General features: G+C 28.2%; 1 protein-coding gene across 1 annotated transcript in view; it reads right to left on the reverse strand.

The window, feature by feature from the left end:
- Nucleotides 1-24,891, reverse strand: part of LOC107441235 (tyrosine kinase receptor Cad96Ca) — a gene marked incomplete in the record, with an annotated part of 80,425 nt that extends 55,534 nt beyond the window's left edge. Inside the window, 1 exon segment of the mRNA XM_043051615.2 lies at nt 24,576-24,891. Within this exon segment, the coding sequence (XP_042907549.1) occupies nt 24,576-24,639 (64 nt within the window).

The following is a 24,891-nucleotide window of genomic DNA, read 5'->3' on the forward strand; positions in this document are numbered from 1 at the left end:
GAGGGAATTGCAGGACCAGTTGGTGAGCGCTTGGTACCAGATACCTCAGACTACCTATCAGCGCCTTGTGGAATCAATGCCACGGCGGGTGCTAGCAGTTTTGAGGGCTAAAGGTGGTCCTACATGTTATTAGCAGGGTGGTCATAATGTAATGGCTCTTCGGTGCATACATATTTCTTTAAATAAATAACCACATAGTTTTGATAAAAATTTTGAAATTTTTATTTAGGTTGCAACGCATACTTTTTTAAAATATTTTATTATTTATTTTTGAGATGAAACAGGTTAGCGCATTGTTTACACGATGATTTCAAAGATTTTAGCGTAATACAACATAAACTAAAGTATATATGCTGCTGGAAAAATTTGCACCATTAGTCAATTAAATTAAATTCATTAGTTTATTTAAACTAGTCATTGTCAAATCAAGTCCATCTGTATCCAAATCAAACTCATCTGTACCCATCTCTAACATTTTTTCTGCTTTAAGCTAATTTTATACATGAAGGTAAAATCCATATTTTTTAGACGCTTTGTTTGCTGTATTACTTTTACTTCTCAGTTACTTTTATATTTATCAAATCTAACGCTGTGTATCATTCTTTTTGCAAAAAATCGTTGTATACTCGCTGCAAAATACGATTATCTCAGAATAATGTCATTCGTTTCTTACGTAAATACTTATTCCTTAAATCCATATATATATGAGAGAATATTCGTCTGAGTGAGTAGCATAAGATATTACAAACACGCTCTATGACATTAAATATATTTAATAACAATAAACTGATGTTTACATTGGCTGAATCGAATCTGATCTAACCTATATAGCACTATGCAGAGCGCCATCTAGGAGAAACATAATTCACACACGCCAATTAGGGTCAAACACAGCTACATGAAGAAAATATTCCATTTTTGGTTTGCTTGGGTAAATATGGTTGCTAGATAGAATATCGTTGCTATTACATGTTTCTAATATTGCCCACATTATCCTAACCTTTAACTTCGGAAATTATTTTAATTTCGAAATGTGTGGAACATGAGGAGTCATTAAAAGAAAACATAGGGAGGTTAACCTCGGTGACTTTCAAATTACTAAAACTGGCACTCTACATCATTCTTTTTCCAAAAAACTGTTGAGCAATCATCATTTAGAATCAAACACCACCACGTGTACAAGTTATTCTATTTTAACTTTTCTAAATAAAAAAATAAAAATCTTCGTAAGTGAAGGTTTTTAACATTACCCAAATTATTACTAATTTCGGAAATAATTTTAATTTCGAAATGTATGGTGATTTGAAGAATATGTGAGAGACCTATAAGTGAAGGGGAGTATCATGCTAACCTCTGCTATTTCTTAAATTAATAAAACTGGCCCTCTATATAATTCTTATTCCAAAAATTGTTTAAGACAAACATCTCCACATGCTTAAATTATTCTATTTTAACCATGCTAAGGTTAGTGAACAAAAAGAAAAAAATCTTCATAATTGAATGAATTTGCTTCATCCCTTAATTTTAAAAAACCAATTCGAATTGATCCTCAATTTTAATTTTGAAATGTGGGTTCATAAGAAAAACACAAGGGAAAAGACATACAAATAGGGGATTATAATCAAAATAAAAAATAAAATTAAGACTAAAATGGAAAGGAATATCAGAAAAATAAAATAAAAGTAAAAAGTTTTACTTTAAATTTTTTATTCTTTTAATGAATAATTGTGATATATATTATTGTTTTTAATGCAATAAAACGACTTTTTTTAATAAATAGTTCACTTAGAATAAAAATATGCTCTAAATTACCAGAATATGGTAAACTTTACCGTATTTATGGCTCAATGCCAAAAGCACCGTAACGCTATGTAATTTTTTGCCTAAGCGCTTTGGTAATAATTTTGGTAAAATCAACAATAAAATGTGTTTTTATAATATGTGATAAAAGTTATTTGGTAAATGTAGGGAAATTTAGTAATTTTTTTATAACTTAGAGCATGGCATAAAAACCATTTATATGGTTAAATTTTGTATTTTTTTTATTTATTAAATATGTGGTAATAGGAACTATAATTTTGAAAATCAGAATTTCCGGTGAACAGTTACCATATGAATAGAAAAATTGCCAAATGAATTGCTTAAATACCTTATAATTTGGTTTTTATTACCAGAATTATGGGGTTTTTTTCTTTTTGTAATCAGAAAAGTCAGTACTATGTAGTGCGGTAATATTACCAGAATTTTGTTCTCCTAGTTAGCATTTTATTTTATTTTATAACCGTCGGTGAACAGCCGACCCAATTTTATGGGCTTACGACTGCTAATGTTCAACTCCGTAGCCTTGTAATCTTGAGCCTAATCCAAAAGACAAGGGAATTCCGGGATCGAGTATGGGGAGAAATTTACCTTCGTGGAGGACTTTTCGATGGAGCTAACCCGCATTTGCGTTACATGGAGAGAAAGACCGCGAGAACGCCCCACTTTTAGCCCGACGGCAAAGGGACTCTGACCCGGCCATGATCCGTCTACCACTGAGGATATTTCACGTCAGCACAGTGGTCGGTGCAAGCCGGATGCGGAATTCGTATCGACTGAGATTCGAACCCGGCTCGCCGCATTGGAAGGCTAACGCTCTATTCCTTGAGCCATCGCGGCTCCCGAGTTTGCATTTGAGAAAAGCATTTATACTTAAATTTTTACATTAAGAAAGGAAAAAAAAAGTCGTTGTGAATGGGTAGATGGAGTTATGGCAAGAAATATCGCTAAATAGTGTAGAATGGTCCGAGAGATGTGGTATTTCAAAATTATTTCAGATGTTCTTAAGAGGTCGGAAAAGAGTGATAATAGCTTTGAAGTTGAACTCACGTTCCGCTTCAATGATGTTAAACGTAGAAAGAAAAAACTTTTAATGGGTGTAGAATGGCAACGAAAGAATGTCTTGTCACGGAGTTATGCTTTGCTACTCCCAGAATCCTCATGAAGATAATGAAACAAAAACTCTTATTACTTCTTCACACTCAGGTGACTTGCTTCAGGAAACGATTTAACTGGAAATGTAGAACCGTAAAAGGATTCTTTTTTGATGGTTAAAAAATATAAAATAAGTGAAATAACAGTATAATGGAGAGCGAACTAGAACATATACCTTTTGTTGACAATGAAGCTGAAGAATAACTAAGTCTCATAAAACTGAATCCGAATATTATTATCCTTGGTATTTCTATATGGTATAATTTGTAATTAGAATATCTGGGTGATATCGGAATTTCATGACTGCGACAATATCGATATTTTATAGAACAGTGGTTTCCAACTTACATGAGGCTGGGAGCCGCAATTAAGAACAACAGTCAAATGGCGAGCCGCAACTTTATCAAAATTTTATATAGGACTCTTTTACGTTTGAAGGAACAATAAATATTACTGTCAGTTTTTTATCAAGTTGTACAAAAAAAAGTATTGAATAACTAGTTAAAATAATAAGTAGATTTTTAAAAATATTTAATCGCATATAAAAAATATCTGGCTACAATAACTTTAATCTGCATCTATGTATTAAACAATTAATGTGAAACTCACATCAAATTGTCAGGATATAAAACTTAAAAGTATTTAAAACCCATATAGATTTTTTACGAAAATTGTCCACAAAAAATGACTACTAATATATTTTAGTTCGCTGACCACAAAAAAAAAAAAGGCTTCGCGGGCCGGATGCGTCCCGCGAAGATTACCATTACCAACAGATTTACCATTACAGAGGGTGTCGGTACTTTTTACCGCTAAATACATATTTATTGTAAAATGTTACGGAATAAAAATTTCTGATACACCGTAATTTTTACAGTAATAATTACCATAAAGTCCCTGACGTACTCTAATTAAATATTACTGAATGGATTTCATGGATGATGCACCCAAAATGCCAGTGTTTTGTACTTTAATTTGATCTGGAGATTTTTACAGTGTATCATTAGCTTAATAAAATCAAAAATGTCTAGCAAAATTTACTGCAACTAAAACATCTAATTTTGTTACGAACTTAAAAAAAAAAAAATTATATATATTATTTTATTCAAAAGTCACGTTAATTAAAAACTTCCTGTGTAATTATTATATCTTAAAAATTAAATTTTCCAAGGTTTTTACTTTTGATTTATGAAAAACCTAATTGACTGAACCTTTTAATATTTTTATCCAAAATAAAACCTTTTATTTTATTTATTACATTTCGAATCATAATCTATTCAGCGAAATGTATATAATGATCGTCTAACGGTAGATCAATTGCAATTTCGATTAAAAATTCTCTAAAAATTTTTATTTTTTGAAGTATTACTTTTAAGTGAAGATATATGCATATTAAAATGAAGACGTCGCGATTTGTCTATTTTTTGGCACCAGTTAAATCCAATTATTATAGTTGTAATCCTTAAGATCTAAGCCATGTTCCTAGTTGCTTTCATGATTTAAGATAATTATCCAAGGTCGCGGTCAGCAAATCTGACATACCCTCATACAAAACATATAAATCTCTTCATTCATTCTTAAACTAATTACAACTACTCAGACTTATATAAAAAGTGTCTAGCTTATCTAAGACGATGATCTAGTATCTCAGACTAATATAAAAGTAAGTAAAAATCTCATCATCAACTTAGAAAAAATATTTTTAGTATGTGCAAAAAATTGGAAGTGGCAGGAATAATTATTCTTTTTCTAAAATGGTACTTTTCCCCCCAAAAGTTGGCCAGCACTGATTTAAAACAACGGAAATAGAAAAATTTCTTTGAATTGTCGAATCACATAAACCAGCATTGCAAGATGATGATCTAATCAGCGAAAAGTCTATCATGATCGTCTAACGGTAGATCAAATGTGATTTCTAATGAAAATTCTCTCAAATATTTTATCTTTTAAAATATAACATTTAAGTGAAGATATATACATATTAAAATAAAAATCACCAGCTAAATTCACTTACTAATATTTGTAATCCTTAAGATTTAAGCCATGATCGGGCTCTTAGTTTAGACCTGCATTATTTATAAGATCGAAGGTCAAGATCAGCAAATCTGAGACACACTCGTACAAAACAAATAAATCCCTTTAATTCATTCTTAAACATTCAATCCTGAAATATATGGAAGTTCTTTAAGTAAATCCTCTCTCAATGTCAATTGCACACAAATCTTCAGTTGGATTTATGGATTTTTTTATCAAACAAATCTTAATTAAAAAAAAAAGGTTTGTGATTTTTTCATTCAAACTCAATCCAGTTGTTAGTGTTTTGATGAACTATCATGTTAAAGATCCTGTTCCGTGTTGTTTTTAGCATGAGTCTGCCCTAATTTGAATCTATTAATAGAGTTATTATTATTATTATTATTTTGCAATAACACTCTAATCTAATTGATAACTAATAAGTATTGGTCACGAGGTATGTAAGGTAATGATGGCATAATAATATGCTTATTCCCTTATTGGTGACTCTTCGAGACAAGATTCAGTTGCTCTAAATTCATAACCCGTTGTATTAATTTTCTTTCTGTTTATTTAAATTTCCGTCTGGCAAGAGCTACGACTGGTAATTCTTTTTTTGCTAAGGATTTTTTATATTCATAACACAGAATGGAAACTTTATTAATGACTTTTCTTCCAACAACTTTTTTTTCCTACTCTATTTGAACTTGATAATGAATGACATTACGCGATGTTTTTTAAATCTTCTTCCAACATTTAGTTCTTTTATTTATTTTGGCTGGTTATACAAATTTGCTGATAAACCTAAAAATGTTTATTATTTATTTTGTTTTTTAATGTATTGTTACTTCTCATAGTTTGCAAATGAATGTATTTTATGAATATCATACATTTTTAAATTTTTTTATATAAAATTTATAAGCTAAGATATATTTTTAAATTGCATTTATTTATTTTGCTTAACTAAAAGACCATTGGAATATTGGATTAAATTTTTGATCCACTGTTGTAAAAGAAATTTGTTTTTTTTTTTTGGATTTTATTTCCTTATATGTTTTCAATAGTTTGGACATATTCGAAATTTCATTTTATAACCGGTTTATTTTTAAATTCAACCTAGGAGACCAAGGAACTCCTGAATCAAGGTTTAAGACAAACTAGTCATTGAGATGCAATTTNTTTTTTTTTTTTTGGATTTTATTTCCTTATATGTTTTCAATAGTCTGGACATATTCGAAATTTAATTTTATAACCGGTTTATTTTTAAATTCAACCTAGGAGACCAAGGAACTCCTGAATCAAGGTTTAAGACAAACTAGTCATTGAGGTGTACTTTTTAATGAATTAACCCACATTTGCCTTTCATAGTGAAGAAAATCACGAAAATCTCCAACAGTTTACCTTACGACAAGGAAATTCTAACCCATGATCTGTCTATCACTGATGATATTTTATGTATTCTTACTTCTCATTTAATGCATTGTTGCTTCTCATAGTTTGCAAATGTATGTATTTTATGAATCTTTCATGCATTTTTATATTTTTTTATAAAACATTTATAAGCTAAAATATAATTTTGAATTTTATTTATTTATTTTGCTTAACTAAAAGACCATTGGAATATTGGATTAAATTTTTGATCCACTATTGTAAAATTTCTCTAAATAAAATTTTTTTCTTGAATTTTATTTCCTTTCATGTTTTCAAATAGGATGGACAGATTCTAAATTTTATTTTTTAACCTGCGTATTTTTAAATCCAACCTAGGAATCAAGGGTTAAGACAAAATAGCCATTGGGGTAGACTTTTCAATGAATTAACCCACATTTGCGTTACATAGTGAAGAAAACCACGAAAACCTCCAACGGTTTAGAATACGAGAAGGAAATTCTAACCAATGATCAGTCTACCCCTGAGGATATTTTACGTCAGCACTGTGGTTGGTGTGAGCCGGGAGCAGAATTCGTATCAACTAGCTACCAGTGGGATTCGAACCTGGGGCTTCTCATGGAGAGGCGAAAGCTGTATTCCCTGAGATACAGATGATCAGTCTGAAAAAATCAAGGGAATCTATTTGAATTATAGATAGATTAGTATTTATAAATAAAAAAAAATGCCTTTAGTTTTTGGAAAACGCCAAACATTCATATCCTGCAAACTCCTGTTTAAGTTCTTATTATTCATATTTTCTTTAACGTTTCAACAAATTTTTAGTATGTTTCTTTCTTTCTTTATTTAAAAACCTTATATGGACTGGTGTTCGATCCTCAGGGGTGACTTGGATCCCTCCCAGCTTTAAATCGATGGGTTCACGGCTTGTCCGGGAAGTAAAGGTGGCTTGTGCGGAATACAGGCCGCATTGCCACAATCATGCCCTTGGTCACGAAATCATGGAATCTTCACCTCTAGGAACCCTCTGGCCCACAACTGGTTATTGCGGGAATGCTTTCCTATTAAAAACTTCATAGATTAAGTCATGCTTATTACCTTCTGAAATCAGGGGTCTGTCCAGACATTTTGTGAACTGTCCTTTTTTTGTGAAACTGTGAAAAAACTATTCATAATCTGTGAATATAAAATAAGCGTTAAGTCACATTCTTTCAACCAGGGTCCTGCTTTTGTGAATTTGTGCAAATAGGTTCCTTTTATTGCAAAAATTGCTAAAAATCTTTTTAAATGGTAAATAGATACCTGATTCTGCTCAACAACTGCTGCTACTAAATTAGAAATGCAACATACAAATATTTGGTATCTAGCCTATACAGTTCAACACAGAATATTCATTTCGAAGGAAAAATGGAAACAAAATCACTCATATTTTCAATAATTTCAATTGACATATTTTAAATAACACAACTTAGTAATGTATCACTTTTAACGTGTTACGCATTAAGTAAACTTAAGCAATTCTTAAATTTATAATATTTAATTTAAAATATTGCCAGAAATTAATTTTTATTTACATATATTCCATTAATTAATTTTATGAATGAATATAAATTGATAAATTATTTATTTACAAAAAAAATATATGATTTAATATTAATAAGAATGCGCACACGATGATTGTAAAAGTAGAAATATTTTNGTAGACTTTTCAATGAATTAACCCACATTTGCGTTACATAGTGAAGAAAACCACGAAAACCTCCAACGGTTTAGAATACGAGAAGGAAATTCTAAGCCATGATCCGTCTACCCCTGAGGATATTTTACGTCCACACTGTGGTTGGTGTGAGCCGGGAGCAGAATTCGTATCAACTAGCTACCACTGGGATTCGAACCGGGCCCATCTCATGGGGAGGCGAACGCTCCATTTCCTGAGATACAGAGAATCAGTCTGGACAAATCGAGAGAATCTATTTAAATTATACAGAGATTAGTATTTATATAAAAAAAAAACGCCTTTAGTTTATGGAAAACGCCAAACATTCATTTCCTGCAAACTTCTGTTTAAGTTCTTACTATTGATATTTTATTTTGCGCTTCAACAAATTTTTAGTACGTTTCTTTCTTTCTTTATTTAAAAACTTTATAGGGACTGGAGTTCGATTCTCATGGGTGACTTGAAGCCCTCCCAGCTTTAAATCGATGGGTTCACTGCTTGTCCGGGAAGTAAAGGTGGTTTGTGCGGAATACTGGCCACATTGCCATAATCATGCCGTTGGTCACAAAATCATAGAATCTTAACCTCTAGGAACCCTCTGGCCCACAACTGGCTGTTGCGGGAATGCTTTCCTATCAAAAACTTCATAGATTAAGTCATGCTTATTAACTTCTGAAATATACTGTTTAAGTTCAATGTCATACATTAAGAATGTAATTAAAATCAACATTGCATTCGATGGTACTGTATTTTTTGAAATGAAAATAAACGAGAATAAAAATATAAAAATGGGAAAAATCATGCTTTATATTTTTCTTAACTAAGCCTTTTGGTATGCTTTATAAAATAACACTCATGGGGGCTAAAGATAAAATAATATTATATTTTTGAGAAATTTTTGCAATTAATACCTGGATAATCTGATTTTTCTTCTTCGAAGAATACGTATATAATAAACGGATTGTGACAGTAAAAAAACAGTAGCAGTAAAAAAAATAATATTAACGATATTACTCATTTAAATTAAATTTCTCGAAAAATGCATTAAATTATGATGAGGAAACCGAAGTAAAACAAATGTAGACATTAATAGCAATGAACAATGGATAATAAGAATCAAGACAAAACATAAAATCTTTGGGAATTATTTATAAATTCTCTTTAGAGTTATATTGTTAATTCGTGCGAAATGCATTTTTTTATTGATTGAAAATTATAAATCATTATATGGATTATATTTTACTGTATGGATTATATTTTCTTTATGGATATATTCTTTGGATTATATTATATTAATCATTATATGGATTATATTATAAAGAGGAAGAACTTATTTATATTTGCTCAGAAATATTTTTGATAGCACGGAAAAAAAGAAAAAGGTTGTTAAAAAAATAACTGACGTCATAATGATATATTTATTTATTTCTACACTCAAGAATCTGTACTAACCAACCATTGTTAGGTAAAAAAATACCAATTAAGTTAGCTAATGCGGACATGTACTTATTTTTAATAAAAGATTTTGTTTCAAAATTTGAAATAAAGAAAGAATAAATATAACGACAAAAAAAGGTTTTATTTAAACAAAATTTGAAATAAAGAAAGAATATACATAATGACAAAAAAAAAAGGTTTTATTTCTACAAAATTGAAAATAAAGAAAATATATATAATGACAAAAAAAAAGGTTTTATATTAACAAAATTTGAAATAAAGAAAGAATACATATAATGACAAAAAAAAGGTTTTATTTAAGCAAAATTTGAAATAAAGAAAGAATATATATAATGACAAAAAAGAAGGTTTTATATCAACAAAATTTGAAATAAAGAATGTCTATAATGACAAAAAAAAAAAAAAAGGTTTGATTTCAACCAAATTTGAAATAAAGGAAGAATATATATCATGACAAAAAAAAAGGTCTTATATTAACAAAATTTGAAATAAAGAAAGAATATATATAATGAAAAAAAAAAGGTTTTATTTAAGCAAAATTTGAAATAAAGAAAGAATATATAAAATGACAAAAAAAAAAATTGTTCTCCTAATCATATGCAGTGAACGACCTTTGAAGTTACTGGAAATGATTGCAAATAAGTTCCATATTAGTTTTAAAAAAAAAAAAACTAATGACTGGATTTGTTTACTTACAATAAAAATTACTAATGTGTTTACTTACAATTAAAATTGCTAATGTGTTTACTTACAATTAAAGTTACTTAAAACGTAAAGTTACTTTTGCATTTTAAGTTAATAATGTTTAGTTTTCGCTTTAACGAAGCGTAAAATTAGTTATTTTAATACTATAATTTTGAATGAAAAGAAAATAGGAAGAAGTTTATAAATTGTTATGTTTTCAGAAATATCCGAAAAGAAAGTATTATGATGATGTTCTTCTCTACGTAAAATACAAGTTTTCTCATAGGACAAAAAAAATGACAAACATTAACATAACCAAATTTATTGTTATAAAATCTGCTATTTAATAATTTTCTGTTTGTAATAATTAAGAAACATTTATTGTAGATACCTTCTATCTGAAATAAAACTGTGCATAGACATTTATCACAGATATTATTGATACATAGATCCAAAAATATTCAGTGCAAATATCTTTTTTTTAAAAATATAAATAGCTATCATAGAAATAACTTGTTTAAAATAGAAATATTCAATAGAGATTTGTCATTCTATGGTTGAGTTACTGCAAAATATCAAATAGCTTTTAAATTAATATGTGTGATACTCAAAATAATGCAAATTGCTTGATAATATAAATTGTCAAACAAATAATAGTTAATTGACTGGAAATAATTAAAACTAAGCGAAGAGTTTTAAAAGAATAATATTTTGAAGGCAATAATAGGGAAGGACAAAACTAATTACAGAATGTTTATTAATTTTAATTCGATTTTTATGCTCTGTTTCAAATTGATAGAAGTTTCAAGTGGTCTTTTAGAAGTTCTTTTATTTGTCACTACTTATAAAATTGAACTTCAATAGAAAAGTTATTTACTATTTTGCTCAAAATTTAATATCTTTGGAGAATTTTTTTTAAAAATCTCTGGATGAAAAGTTAGTAAGATCATTTTTATTTACTTTTTAAGGGGAATTACATTTGGCAAAGAATTTCATAAATAAAAAATAATCACAATAATGTTTTTATTTCATGTTACATCACATAAATAAAAGCGGATAAATTATAAAAAAATACTGTTCAAATAACTTAAAAAAATATATTATTTGAACTTTTATTTGTCACGACTTATAAAATTGAACTTCATTAGGAAAGTTATTTATCATTTTGTTCAAAAGTTAATATCTTTGCAGAATTTGTTTTTTAAAATCTCTATATGAAAAGTTAGTAAGATCATTTTCATTTACTTTTTAAGGGGAATTTGGCAAAAGAATTCCATGAATAAAATGTAATCACAATAATGTTTTTATTTTACGTTACATCACATAAATAAGTACGGAGAAATTATAAAAAATATTGTTCAAATATTTTTAAAAGAATATTTTTTGAACTTGTACTTGTCACTACATATAAAATTAAACTTCATCAGGAAAGTTATTTATCATTTTGTTCATAAGTTAATATCTTTGCAGAATTTTTTTAAAATCTCTGTATGAAAAGTTAGTAAGATCATTTTCATTTGCTTTTTATTATATTATGAATTATATTTGGCAAAGAATTCCACGAATAAAATATAATCACAATAATGTTTCTATTATAAGTTACATCACATAAATAAGTACGGATAAATTATAAAAAATACTGTCCAAATAATTTTTTCAAAAATATACTCCTAATTTTATGTGAAAATATGTCATTATTTACAGTGTAATTTATTTAAATTTTTTCAAGAGAGAAAGCAATAAATCGACTATTTTAAATTCGGACGGATGACTTATGATAAATTCCATAATTTATTTTTCATTCTTGAGTTTTAAATTTGTTTTAAGATCAGATCTTCTAAGGCACCGGCAACCATAATATTTTCAAGATATTCATTGAGAAATATTATTAATGATTGAAATCTATTGTAAGAAGTTGCTCTCATGGTGTCATTCAAAACTGAAACTAATTTGTCATGTCTAATTGTAGTCTTGCAGCTATTTATTTCCTGAAATTGTTATAATAAAAGTTTAAATCTTTGAAACGGTTTGCTGATCAATCGTAAAAATCGTTTCAAGGTTCACATATTAAAATATATGTTAAAAGATTTATTAATAATTACTCTCATTAAAATAACAGTTCATATTTTTGGACAATATTACGTATCTTCTGTATTCTGCCCTTGTTCTTTTAAATATGCTATAATTTGAAATCATTATTTTTTTCAATTATTAGTTTAACATGTTAGAATCAGTTTTAAAGCTTTGAACTTTTGACTAATATTTTTTTAAAAAATTGCATTTTTGAACTTTTCAGTGGTGATGCGTAGTGAGAGTCGCGCCCTAAAAATGCAATGCCTAGATCCTCCTCTAACTAGCCTATATTCAGATGGAAATTTTGGAGCGTGTGAAATCATGAAAAGCGTTCAAAGTTGTTAAGTAATATAGTGATATTTTGCCTATATAGACCCTGCCTCAGATCCGACTCCGCGATGGCTCAGGGGACAGAGCGTTCACCTTCCAATGAGACGAACCGGGTTCGAATCCCAGTCGATACGAATTCCGCATCTGGTTTGCACCGACCACAGTGCTGACATGAAATATTCTCAATGGTAGACGGATCATGGGTTAGNTATAATTTTAATGCAAAAATATATAATGTATCGTGGCGAAACATAATACGCAAAATAATAATAAATAAATTAAAAAAAAAAAAAAAAAAAAAAAAAAAANAAAAAAAAAAAAAAAAAAAAAAAAAAAAAAAAAAAAAAAAAAAAAAGCCTGTGACGTGGCTAGCTATTTTATATTGTACTGTTATTGTCGATGTCCATTGTGGCTGTAATGTAACGCTGCTAGTTAATCTATGTAAAATTAAATTGTCGCTATTAGGCCGGGATAACCTGGTCAGTGGGGTGCCGGGCCCATGTCCAAGAGTTCGTGGGTTCGGTCCCCGCCGGTCGAAGACTCCCCGTGTAGGTGGTGACTGATGCACGTTAAATCTGTCGAGTCTCAAAGTCCTCCATGTTCCCATAACAAATCAATACCTCTGGGGGTACCGATCCAGGAGTTTCCTTGTCATCTGGATTGGTTCAAAATTACAAGGCTACGGCGTTGAACATTTGTAGTCGTAAACCCAAAAATTGGGTCGACTGTTCAACGGCGGTCATAAAATAAAAAATAAAAAAAAATACGCAAAATGAAATGAACTCTGTTTAAAATATAATTTACCAAATAAATGTATGCTGATACATCACACAATATCGTAAGCAGCAAGTGAAAATTCCTTTTCTTCTAATTTTAGCGAGTTATGCAGCTTGGTCATAATTTATACAGTGTTTGTATGGAGGGGGGTCGTTTAATATTGCAGTCTTTTTTGTAAACAGCTGTAATAATTGGCATTTATTCTTGGCGCTTCATGTGAAGAACAAGTTCATTTCCTATCATTCCTACCGAGCGATATTTCTCAACTTTGTTTTAATTTCAGCACATGAATGTGACGTCACATACAGGTTTTAAGAATTTTCTTGCGGTCGTAGATCTGTTCCTTTTATTCCGCGATCTGCCCGCATTACAACAGCGATTGGCAAAAGCAGCGATAACAATTTCCCAGATTATTTTTCTATTAGAATAATAATTTTTATACATAAGCATCAATCAATCAAACCAGACCTAGTTTATATCGCATAAGTATTTATTAAAGTAATTTGGAATTCAATAACATTCTATAAGATACTTAATTGGCCATAACTTTGTATCGGTTAAATCTGAAATAATTGGACGTCGATGGCAACGAAGTCTAAAAGGTGTTATAAAAATAACTCCTTCTTACTAAATGACTGGAAGTCAATTATTGTATCCTTTTCAAATTAATTGTTGTAGTTAATAATGAATTATCATTGCAACCACACTTTTTTAAAAATTTAATGCGATATAGAATTATATTATTTACATTTTCATTAACTTGCTTTCTTGTATGTGAGGCTAGAATCTTGCAATCAAAATCCTAATCACTTTCCGATTAGATAGAGCACTCACACCTCCACAGACGCTCCATACTTCATTACAAGGCAAATTTCAATAGTTTTCTACAATAATTACAAGTTAATTATTATAACCTTTACTACTTAACTGTTGTAGTTAAGGATGAATTACAATTTCAACCGCACTTTTTTAAATTTAATGCGATATAGAATCATATTATTTACATTTTCATTAACTTGCTTTCTTGTATGTGAGGCTGAAATCTTGCAATCAAAATCTTAATCACTTTCCGACTAGATAGAGCACTCCCACCTCTATAGACGCTCCGTACTTCATTACAAGGCAAATTTCAATAGTTTTCTACCATAATTACAAGTCAATTATTATAACCCTTTCAACTTAACTGTTGTAGTTAAGGATGAATTACAATTTCAACCACACTTTTTTAAATTTAATGCAATATAGAATCATATTATTTACATTTTCATTAACTTGCTTTCTTGTAAGTGAGGCTAGAATCTTGCAAACAAAATCTTAATCACTTTCCGACTAGATGGAGCATTCACACCTCTATAGACGTTCCATACTCCATTACAAGGCAAATTTCAGTCATTAGTTTTCTATAATAATTCCAAGTCAATTATTATAACCCTTTCAATTTAACTGTTGTAGCTAAGGATGAATTACAATTTCAACCGCACTTTTTTAAAGTCATATTATATAGAATCATATTATATAATCATATGCGATATAGAATCATATTAAGTTCAATTTCTGAAGCGTATCTAAGTTTAAAAAAAGGAAAATAGTAAGAATGAACCAGAAGCTTTATGTTTCAGCTTGAAACTGTAAAAAAAGTTTTTCGTGAGGGAATTATAAATACGATGAAAATTTAATTAATCAAATTTGTCTTTCGTTTTGATCTTTCAATCTCTCATATTTCTTAATACTTAGGTACGATTTTTTGAAGAAGAAAAAAGTAAAGGAATTTTTTTTTTCTTTCTACATTGAACACAATTACATACACACATGTTTGTTAAAAATATAATTTTTTTGAACTAAGAATTTTTGTTTTAAATCATTACAATATATTTTATTGTTCTAATAAATTTTAATGTAGATTTTCTCATACAATTGTCTTATACTAAAACTCAAAGAAAGGCATATTTATTAATATAAAATTTAAGTTACGAATTAAAAATAGCACCGCATGAGAGTACATTATAATGATTAATTAATATAAATATTTTTAAAACTATCATAGTTATTACATTTTTATTGAAATTTCAACTACTTATTTTAAATAATCATAGAACATGTTTTAAATAAGATCCTTTAACCTATGATATCCGTGTGTTTTAATTCTGGTACCGTTCAAGCAAGAGTATTATTATTTAAGCAACAAAATAAGTTCCAAGTTCTTTATAAGCTAAATGTTTTGAGCTACAAAATAATGCGATCTCTTTTTTTATTATTTATGCATAGCATAATAAGATTTCTTTTTCTTTAAATATTCATATTATTTAATGCTTTCGGTTATTTTGAAATTATCTGAATCGAAAATAGCATATAATACCCTATTTTTACCATAAGGTAATAAAAACGAAGTTTTAATTTTTGGTTGAGGTTCATAAAGTAAGAAAATCGGTTTTATTTCATAAAGTGAGGTACTTTAAAGGAGATTAAACTCATAAGGTTAGGTTCATAAAGTAGTAAAAGCACAGTTTTAAATCCCATGGTAATTTTATAAATTATTGAAAGCGCAGTTTTGAACTATTTTTAACTATTTTACCGATTTCACTCAAATTTTGCATTCTGCCATGAAAAATTATATTCTTCAACACTGTGAAAAAATTGTATACCATTACAATTCAAAATTTTACTGAAATATTTACTAAGAGTTATTTTTTGCATGGAGTTATTTTAGCGTGGTGTTATTTTTGGATAATTATTCACAGAAATTTTTCAATTCACTTTAAAAGTTTTGAACAATAATAATGTTGATGAATATCAACATTATATTGTTCACGATATTAAAATAGTGAACTAAGCTAATGGAAAATTTAAAGAAATCTTGTAGAGTAAAAGATGATTCTTATCATGCTGGCATATAGAACAATGGAAACAATGGTTTATTCTATATTCCAAGAGTTAAAAACTCTGCTAAGGTTTAAAACTATTTTTCAATTCAGTCATCTGCATCTATTAAATAATAAAAGTTGCCAAAGATTGAAGTAATTGTGTGGGACGCACGTGACCTTCATTGTTTGTTGGCGAGTTTTAAAACTAATAGCTTTGAGAAGTGTGAATAATAAATAATGCAATTTTCACGTCTATCCTCCTATCCTTTGAAGATTTTGATGAATTTTTGATTGAAATGATTTTGATGATTGAAATGATTTTCTTTTAGAGCGGAACTGCGATTTTAGATACATTAAATGTCTTGCTGTTTCAAATTGAATTTGAAATTTTGTTTAAGCATTTTTAAAATTTTTTTTTTTTTGGCGCAACAAACATTAAGTGAATAGGGATCAGAATCAAGTAATATGGAAAAAAAATTATTTATCTGTTTCATGTTTTGATTTGTTTAAAAACAATTCTTTCCATTTTAGAGCGTATTTTGTGTTTGAAAAGTTTTTAAGGGATATTTTATCTAACAAAGATAGAGAAAAGTCTCTCACAATCAGCCTTCATGTTTTCTGTTGCAAGATATTTTTAATTTTTTTAAAGTGTTATAAACTATTTTTGAAGAATAAAATGTAATTCATAAAACACGTAGATAAATTTTATTTCAATTAAACAATAAACAGGCACACATCTGCTTTTGTACTTATTCGAAAAAAAAACAGTTTTAAAAATATTTCATTTAAAGAATCGTTTGCTTTTTTCCACATTTAAGGAATCGTTTGCTTTTTTCCTCATTTTAAAATATTATATTTTTAGTAAGTTCAGGCATAAAATAAAACAAAAATAATGCTGTTTATTGTTGATCTCGAACAATTTCTAAGTTGTTTAAAATTTTGAATTTAATTTTAACGTATTTTTTTCTTAAAGTACGAAGACAAAGTTTTCTTACACTTAAAATTAAAAGATAACAACCTCAGTAAAATTGAGCGATTTATTCCACTTTCCCGAAGCATGAAATTGTTTTTATAAAATATTTTTCACAACTGATATTTTCTTTTTTGTTGATATCGACAATAAAACAAAATTTGAGAACAGATTGGTATTTTTTATGCCTCAGTTATTAAATTTAATTAAAAATTATTCTCCTGGGCTTCTATTATCCGCAAGTTCTACGAAGAGATCGTAAAATATATAGCCCATGATCGATCATTGATTTTTTTAAAATTAAGAAGTATAACTGAACATTTTAATAAAATAAATAAAAATACTTATAATCACCATTTGTTGTTTCAGTATTTTAGACGTAGAACAAAGATTTATGTTGTTTGTTTAAAATATACATGTATGATGTATGAATACATTCTTAAATTATATTCCGTATTTTCACCTTACTTTTTTTTATTTGTTTATTTATTTATTTATTTATTTTTTCTAGGATCATCCGTAGTGCTCTTACGTAGTGCTCCTCGGATAATCAGGGTTCTACAGTAAATAATCTACTTGAATTAACAAGCATTTCAGGTTAAATTTTTCCTTTTTTCTCTGATATCATATTTTCGAAGTTTCTAAAAACGTATTTCAGGCTTTGTATAATTTTGTAGTAAAAGTTTATGAATCAGTGAATTCCTGAATATAAGTTAAAAATAGAATAGGATTAAAATAGTGTTTCAGAAAATTTTCTTTTTAACAAAATTGCAAAAAAAAATTTCTATTGATTTATAAGCCCATAGAAAATCATAAAACTACCTATAGAAATATATACCCGCCATCTTTAACATATTTTTGTAAACGCAATTGTCGATTGCTGACATTATTAGTTGAATTTTGATTCTATTCCTATGCAAAGAATGCAAATTATTTCTAAATAAACTAGTTCCAAAACGCTTCTTAAATTTTTTGTTGTTACTTTAAAGATTTAAGAATAAAGCTTTTAAATTTAAATTAACGCAGATGATAATTTAAACTAAGTTAGTTCTAGCGAGATTTTTTTTCTTTCGAAATTCCATTTGTTCGAAAGTTATTGGAAATTTAAGTGCTTTTTTTAATTCTTTTCAGCTTTTCTGCTTTAAATGTTGACGATTTATCCATTGTTGTAGACAATTTATTTTTCCCATGCGAGATCCTTATTTTACAAGATCGCGTTCGCATTAATCTTAAGTAACAGAAGAAAAAGAGATCACATGTTGCGAGATATAAATCTTAAAGTTCTTAGCGAAATAATAAAATTAAAAAAAAAACTGAATAAAAAGCACTAAAAATTGCTCCTTAGTTGAATTATTCTAAGTCTCTTCAATGGGTTAAATTACTACGCACTCATTTCATCTTATGTAGTATAACCTGCATTCTTTAGGCTAATTTTTTTCTTAAGTGCAAATGATTATTTTTCAAAACTCGGTAATCGTTTATATTGTTACGATTAACACTTTAACAAAATGTTCAGTGTTTTTACAAGAAATATTTACGTTTAAGAAAAAATAAACAAAGATAATTGAGAAGCAATTACGGGGGTTGGAGAGTAGGGGGCGAAATATATTAGTTTATAAAAGAAGTTCGAACTCCATTCGAATTTTTTGAGAAAAATGTGGATCTTTTTAAAAACAAAATTACGAAGAATGTAAAAAGAACAGAAAAGTACGTGTATGCAATATGCAAGTACTATTCTGATTTCTATTCTGAATTCTGAATAAATATTACGAATATTCTGAATATTCTAAGCAAATTATTTCATAATAGTAAAAATTCAACTTACCGGAAAAATTTTCTACCTTTTCAGATGAAAATCATTCATAAAAGAAAAAAAAAAATTCCCTCGCGTGATTGTATGAAATTTGTGAAAAAAAGAAGAGAGAATAAAAACAAAACAAGAAGCTAACCTATTTAGGTTAAAAGCTCAAGCAATCGAATTAGATCATGAATTTCCTATAACATTAAATGTTTAGTTTGGGCATATAAATTACAGCAATGCTTTAAAAAAAAAATTTAGTTGTTTATTTATTAAGTATAGCATGACTAATTTCGAAATCTGATCATACGTATAAAAAATTTCCCATCCGCGTTTTTGTAACTATTTCTCCGAATTTCGTCTAATAATGCCTTCTATGTTCGCCTTCTATGTTAGAATNTACTCAAATTTTGTATTTTGTCATGAAAAATTATATTCTTTAACACTGTGAAAAAATTGTATACCATTACAATTCAAAAAATTTTTCAACTATTATTGAAGAAAATAATACAAAGAATAAATATACACTAAAAGTTATTTTTTGCATGGCGTTATTTTTGCATGGTGTTAATTTTGGATAATTATTCACAAAGATTTTTCAATTCCCTTTAAAAGTTTTGAACAATAATAATGTTGATGAATATCAACATTATTATTGTTCACAATATTAAAATAGTGAACTAAGCTAATGGAAAATTTAAAGAAATCTTGTAGAGTTAAAGATGATTCTTATCATGCTGGCATATAGAACAATGGAAACAATGTTTTATTCTATATTCCAAGAGTTAAAAACTCTGCTAAGGTTTAAAACTATTTTTCAATTCAGTCATCTGCATCTATTAAATAATAAAAGTTGCCAAAGATTGAAGTAATTGTGTGGGACGCACGTGACCTTCATTGTTTGTTGGCGAGTTTTTAAACTAATAGCTTTGAGAAGTGTGAATGATAAATAATGCAACTTTCACGTCTATCCTTTAAAATGATTTTTTTTAGAACGGAACTGCGATTTGAGATATATTAAATGTCTTACTGTTTCAAATTGAATTTGAAATTTTGTTTAAGCATTTTTAATATTTTTTTTTTGACGCAGCAAACAGATCAGAATCAAGTAACATGGAAAAAAAAAATTATTTATCTGTTTCATGTTTTGATTTGTTTAAAAACAATTCTTTCCAGTTTAAGAGTGTATTTTGTGTTTGAAAAGTTCTTAAAGGATATTTTATCTAATAAAGGTAGAGAAAAGCTTCTCACAATCAGCCTTTATGTTTTCTGTTGCAAGAATTTTTTCATTTTTTTAAAGTGCTATAAATTATTGTTAAGGAATAAAATGTAATTCATAAAACACGTAGATAAATTTTATTTAAATTAAACTATAAACAGGATATAAGATATGCTTTTGTACTTATTTAAAAAAAAGAAGAAGAAAAAAACAGTTTTAAAAATATTTCATTTAAAAAATCGTTTGCTTTTTTCCTCATTTTAAAATATTATATTTTTAGTAAGTTTAGGCGTACAATAAAACAAAAATAAGGCCGTTTATTGTTGATCTGGAACAATTTCTAAGTTGTTTAAAATTTTGAATTTAATTTTAACGTATCTTTTTCTTAAAGTACGAAGACAAAGTTTTCTTATACTTAAAATTAAAAGATAACAACCTCAGGAAAATCGAATGATTTATTCCACTTTCCCGAAGCATGAAATTGTTCTTATAAAATACTTTTCACGACTGATATTTTCTTTTTTGTTGTTGATATCGACAATAAAACAAAATTTGTGAACAAATTGGTATCTTTTATGCCTCATTTATTACATTTAATTAAAAATTATTCTCCTGGGTTTCTATTATCCGCAAGTTCCTCGAAGAGATTGTAAAATAAATAGCCCGTGATCGATAATTGATTTTTTTAAAAATTAAAAAGTATAACTGAACACTTTAATAAAAATAACAAAAATACATATAATCACCATTTGTTGTTTCAGTATTTTAGACGTAGAACGAAGATTTATGTTATTTCGTTTAAAATACACCGAAGAGTCATTACATTATGACCACCCTTCATCTATTACAATGGGCTCACCCAGGTTTTCATGGTTTCTCGCCCAGGAACAATGTTTTCATGGGGCACATTAGAACTCTTAATCCTCATAGAACAATCCCTGACGTCTGTAAGCTACTTGAACATAGTTGCAGACCAGGTTTATCCATTCATGGCAACAGTTTTTCTGCGGGGGGTGGTATTTACCAACAGAATAATGCACTATGTCATGGATTGGTTCGAGGAACATTCCAGTGACTTTCAAGTCATGTTTTGGCTCCCAAATTCACCTGCCGTTAATCAATAGAGCATTTATGGTCCTACTTGGAAAACCAAATACGTGCGGCTACGCTGCCCCCTCGCAATGTGAGGGAATTGCAGGACCAGTTGGTGAGCGCTTGGCACCAGATACCTCAGACTACCTATCAGCACCTCGTGGAATCAATGCCATGGCGGATGCTAGCAGTTTTGAGGGCTGCTGAAGGTGGTCCTACATGTTATTAGCAGGGTGGTCATAATGTAATGGCTCTTCGGTGTATATATGCATGTATGAATACATTCTTAAATTATTTTCTGTATTTTCACCCTACTTTCGTTTATTTGTTTACTTTTCATTATTATTATTATTATTTTTTAGGATTTTACGCAGTGCTCTTGCTGTCTAATTCCTCGGATAATCAGGGTTCTACAGTAAATAATCTACTTGAATTAACAAGCATTTCAGGTTAAATTTTTCCTTTTTTTCTTTGATATCATATTTTCGAAGTTTCTAAAAACGTATTTAAGGCAAACTTTATGAATCAGTGAATTCCTGAATATAAGTTAAAAATAGAATAGGATTAAAATAGTGTTTCAGAAAATTTTCTTTTTAACAAAATTGCAAAAAAAAAATTCTATTGATTTATAAGCCCATAGAAAATCATAAAACTACCTATAGAAATATATACCCGCAATCTTTAACATATTTTTGTAAACGCAATTGTCGATTGCTGACATTATTAGATGAATTTTGATTCTATTTCTATGCAAAGAATGCAAATTATTTCTAAATAAACTAGTTCCAAAACGCTTCCTAAGTTTTTTGTTGTTACTTTAAAGATTTAAGAAAAAAGCTTTTAAATTTAAATTAACACAGATGATAATTTAAACTAAGTTAGTTCTAACGAGAGTTTTTTTTTCTTTTCGAGATTCCTATTTGTTCGAAAGTTATTTGAAATTTAAGTGCTTTTTTTTAATTCTTTTCAGCTTTTTCACTTTAAATATTGACGATTTATCCATTGTTGTAGAAAATTTATTTTTCCCATGCGAGATCTTTATTTTATAAGCTCCCGTTCGCATTAATCTTAAGTAACAAAAGAAAAGATATAAATCTCAAAATTCATAGCAAAATAGTATAATTAAAAAAAAAAAACTGAATGAAAAAAGTTAAAAACCGCTCCTTATTTGAATTATTCTAAGTATCTTCAATGGGTAAAATTACTGCGCACTCATTTCATCTTATGTAGTATAACCTGCATTCCTTAGGCTAATTTTTTTCTTAAGTGCAAATGATTATTTTTAAAAACTCGGTTATCGTCTGAATTGTTAACAACAAAATGTTCAGTGTTTTTACGGGAAATATTTACGTTTAAGAAAAAATAAACAAAGATGAATGAGAAGCAACGGGGGTTGGCGAGTAGGGGCGAAGTATTCTAGTTTATAAAAAAAATTCTAACTCTATTTCAATTTTATGAGAAAAATGTGGATCTTTTTAAAAGCAAAATTACGAAGAATGTAAAAAGAATAAAAAAGTATGTGTATGCAATATGCAAGTACTATTCTGATTTCTAATAATATTCTAAATTCTGAATAAAAATTACGAATATTCTGAATATTCTAAGCAAATTATTTCATAACGGTAAAAATTCAACTTACCGGAAAGATTTTCTACCTTTTCAGACGAAAATCATTCATAAAAGAAAAAAAAATTCCCTCGCGTGATTGTATGAAATTTGTGAAAAAAAGAAGAGAGAATAAAAACAAAACAAGAAGCTAACCTATTTAGGTTAAAAGCTCAAGCAATCGAATTAGATCATGAATTTCCTATAACATTAAATGTTTAGTTTGGGCATATAAATTACAGCAATGCTTTAAAAAAAAAATTTAGTTGTTTATTTATTAAGTATAGCATGACTAATTTCGAAATCTGATCATACGTATAAAAAATTTCCCATCCGCGTTTTTGTAACTATTTCTCCGAATTTCGTCTAATAATGCCTTCTATGTTCAGTAATAAAAAATATCCTCTCCAAATGTCAGTAAAAAGGATAAATATTTGGAATTTTATTTGCAAACTCCTTTTTTTTATTTTTTAGAATAAGAACTGCATATTTCTTTTAATTTCATGCCATTAATATTAACTTCGATTCTTTCTTAATTTCATACAAGAATTCATTTTAATATTATTATTCTCCACATTTTGTCTTTAGATATCAAATACGTAACGTTTCTAAATTGTCATTCTCCGTCAACAATTTCTTTTATCTCATATTAAAATTCATCGTACTTAAAATTATTTTGTTTTTAGAAATCAAGCAAATCTGTAACGTTACTTAAATGTAATTTCCCTCGAACATTAAATTTAAAAAAAATATATATACATCTTTTCCTTTTTAATCTCATATGAATATAATGGTTGTTCGTCATATATATTCTACTAACTCGAATGCATTACTTTTAATTTTTTCTCTTTAATTTCGTATATTTATGTATATTTTTCTTTAAAACATGTCGTTTGAGTTCAAATATACATAAAACATTCGTCAATCTCACCAACATATAGATTTAAAAAGATTTTTTTTTCTTTTTAACCTCATGCGAAAATTACGTTGAATATTTATCAAAACTTTATAGAATTTGTTGTTATAGTTTCCAATACCTTCCAAATGAGAAGATTAATTAAATAAAAAAAATCATTCTCAGCAATAATTAAATTCAAATTTAAAAAACAAACTTTATTTTTAACCTCATATGAAAATTATACTGATTATTCATCAAAATATTTCATCGCTCAAGCACTACCGAAATATCAACGGTTTTTAATGACAATCTAAATAGAAAAAAAAAAAAAAAAATATAGGCAATGTGGCAATGTTATTTTCACCAAAGCATAAGTTTACATATTTTGGCATGATGTAAATTCCACAACTAGAAATATATTTTAAAATCAATTACATATGAAGAAAAAAAAACAAATGGGAAATTCTTCAAGGGAAGGGAATCAGAATGATTAAAAAAAAGACATTGTAATGGTTTCTAATGACAATCTAATTAAAAAATAAATAAAACATAAGCAATGTTATTTTCTCCAAAGCCTAAGCTTACATATTTTGGCAAGATGTAAATTCCACAACTAGAAATATCTTTTAAAATCAATTGCACATGAGATAAACAAATGGGAAATTCTTCGAGAAGGGATTCAAAATGATTAAAAAAAAGAAAAGAAAGAAAAACCTACCATGCAAGATGCAATGGTAAACAAAGATGAGTAGATGAAGATGTCTGCATATTTTTGAGCTCATAATTCCACACTTATGATAATACGTATCAATTTCAGGTCAATAAGACCCCCGATGAGATTAAAAGCACATATCACATATTATTCCCGATGATATTTAAACAAGAACATCGAATTATTGTTCAGGTCATGTTGACTGGTGTTCTAGCGTTCATAGAAAGTTAATGATCTGGCAGTTTGTGCGGGCATCATTTGTCGGAGCGGTCCTACGGGCACGGACCGTATCGGAGATCCAACAGGTATTTGAGGTGGATGT

The sequence above is a fragment of the Parasteatoda tepidariorum genome, chromosome 4 (assembly GCF_043381705.1).
Source record: "Parasteatoda tepidariorum isolate YZ-2023 chromosome 4, CAS_Ptep_4.0, whole genome shotgun sequence".
Lineage (NCBI taxonomy): Eukaryota > Metazoa > Arthropoda > Arachnida > Araneae > Theridiidae > Parasteatoda > Parasteatoda tepidariorum.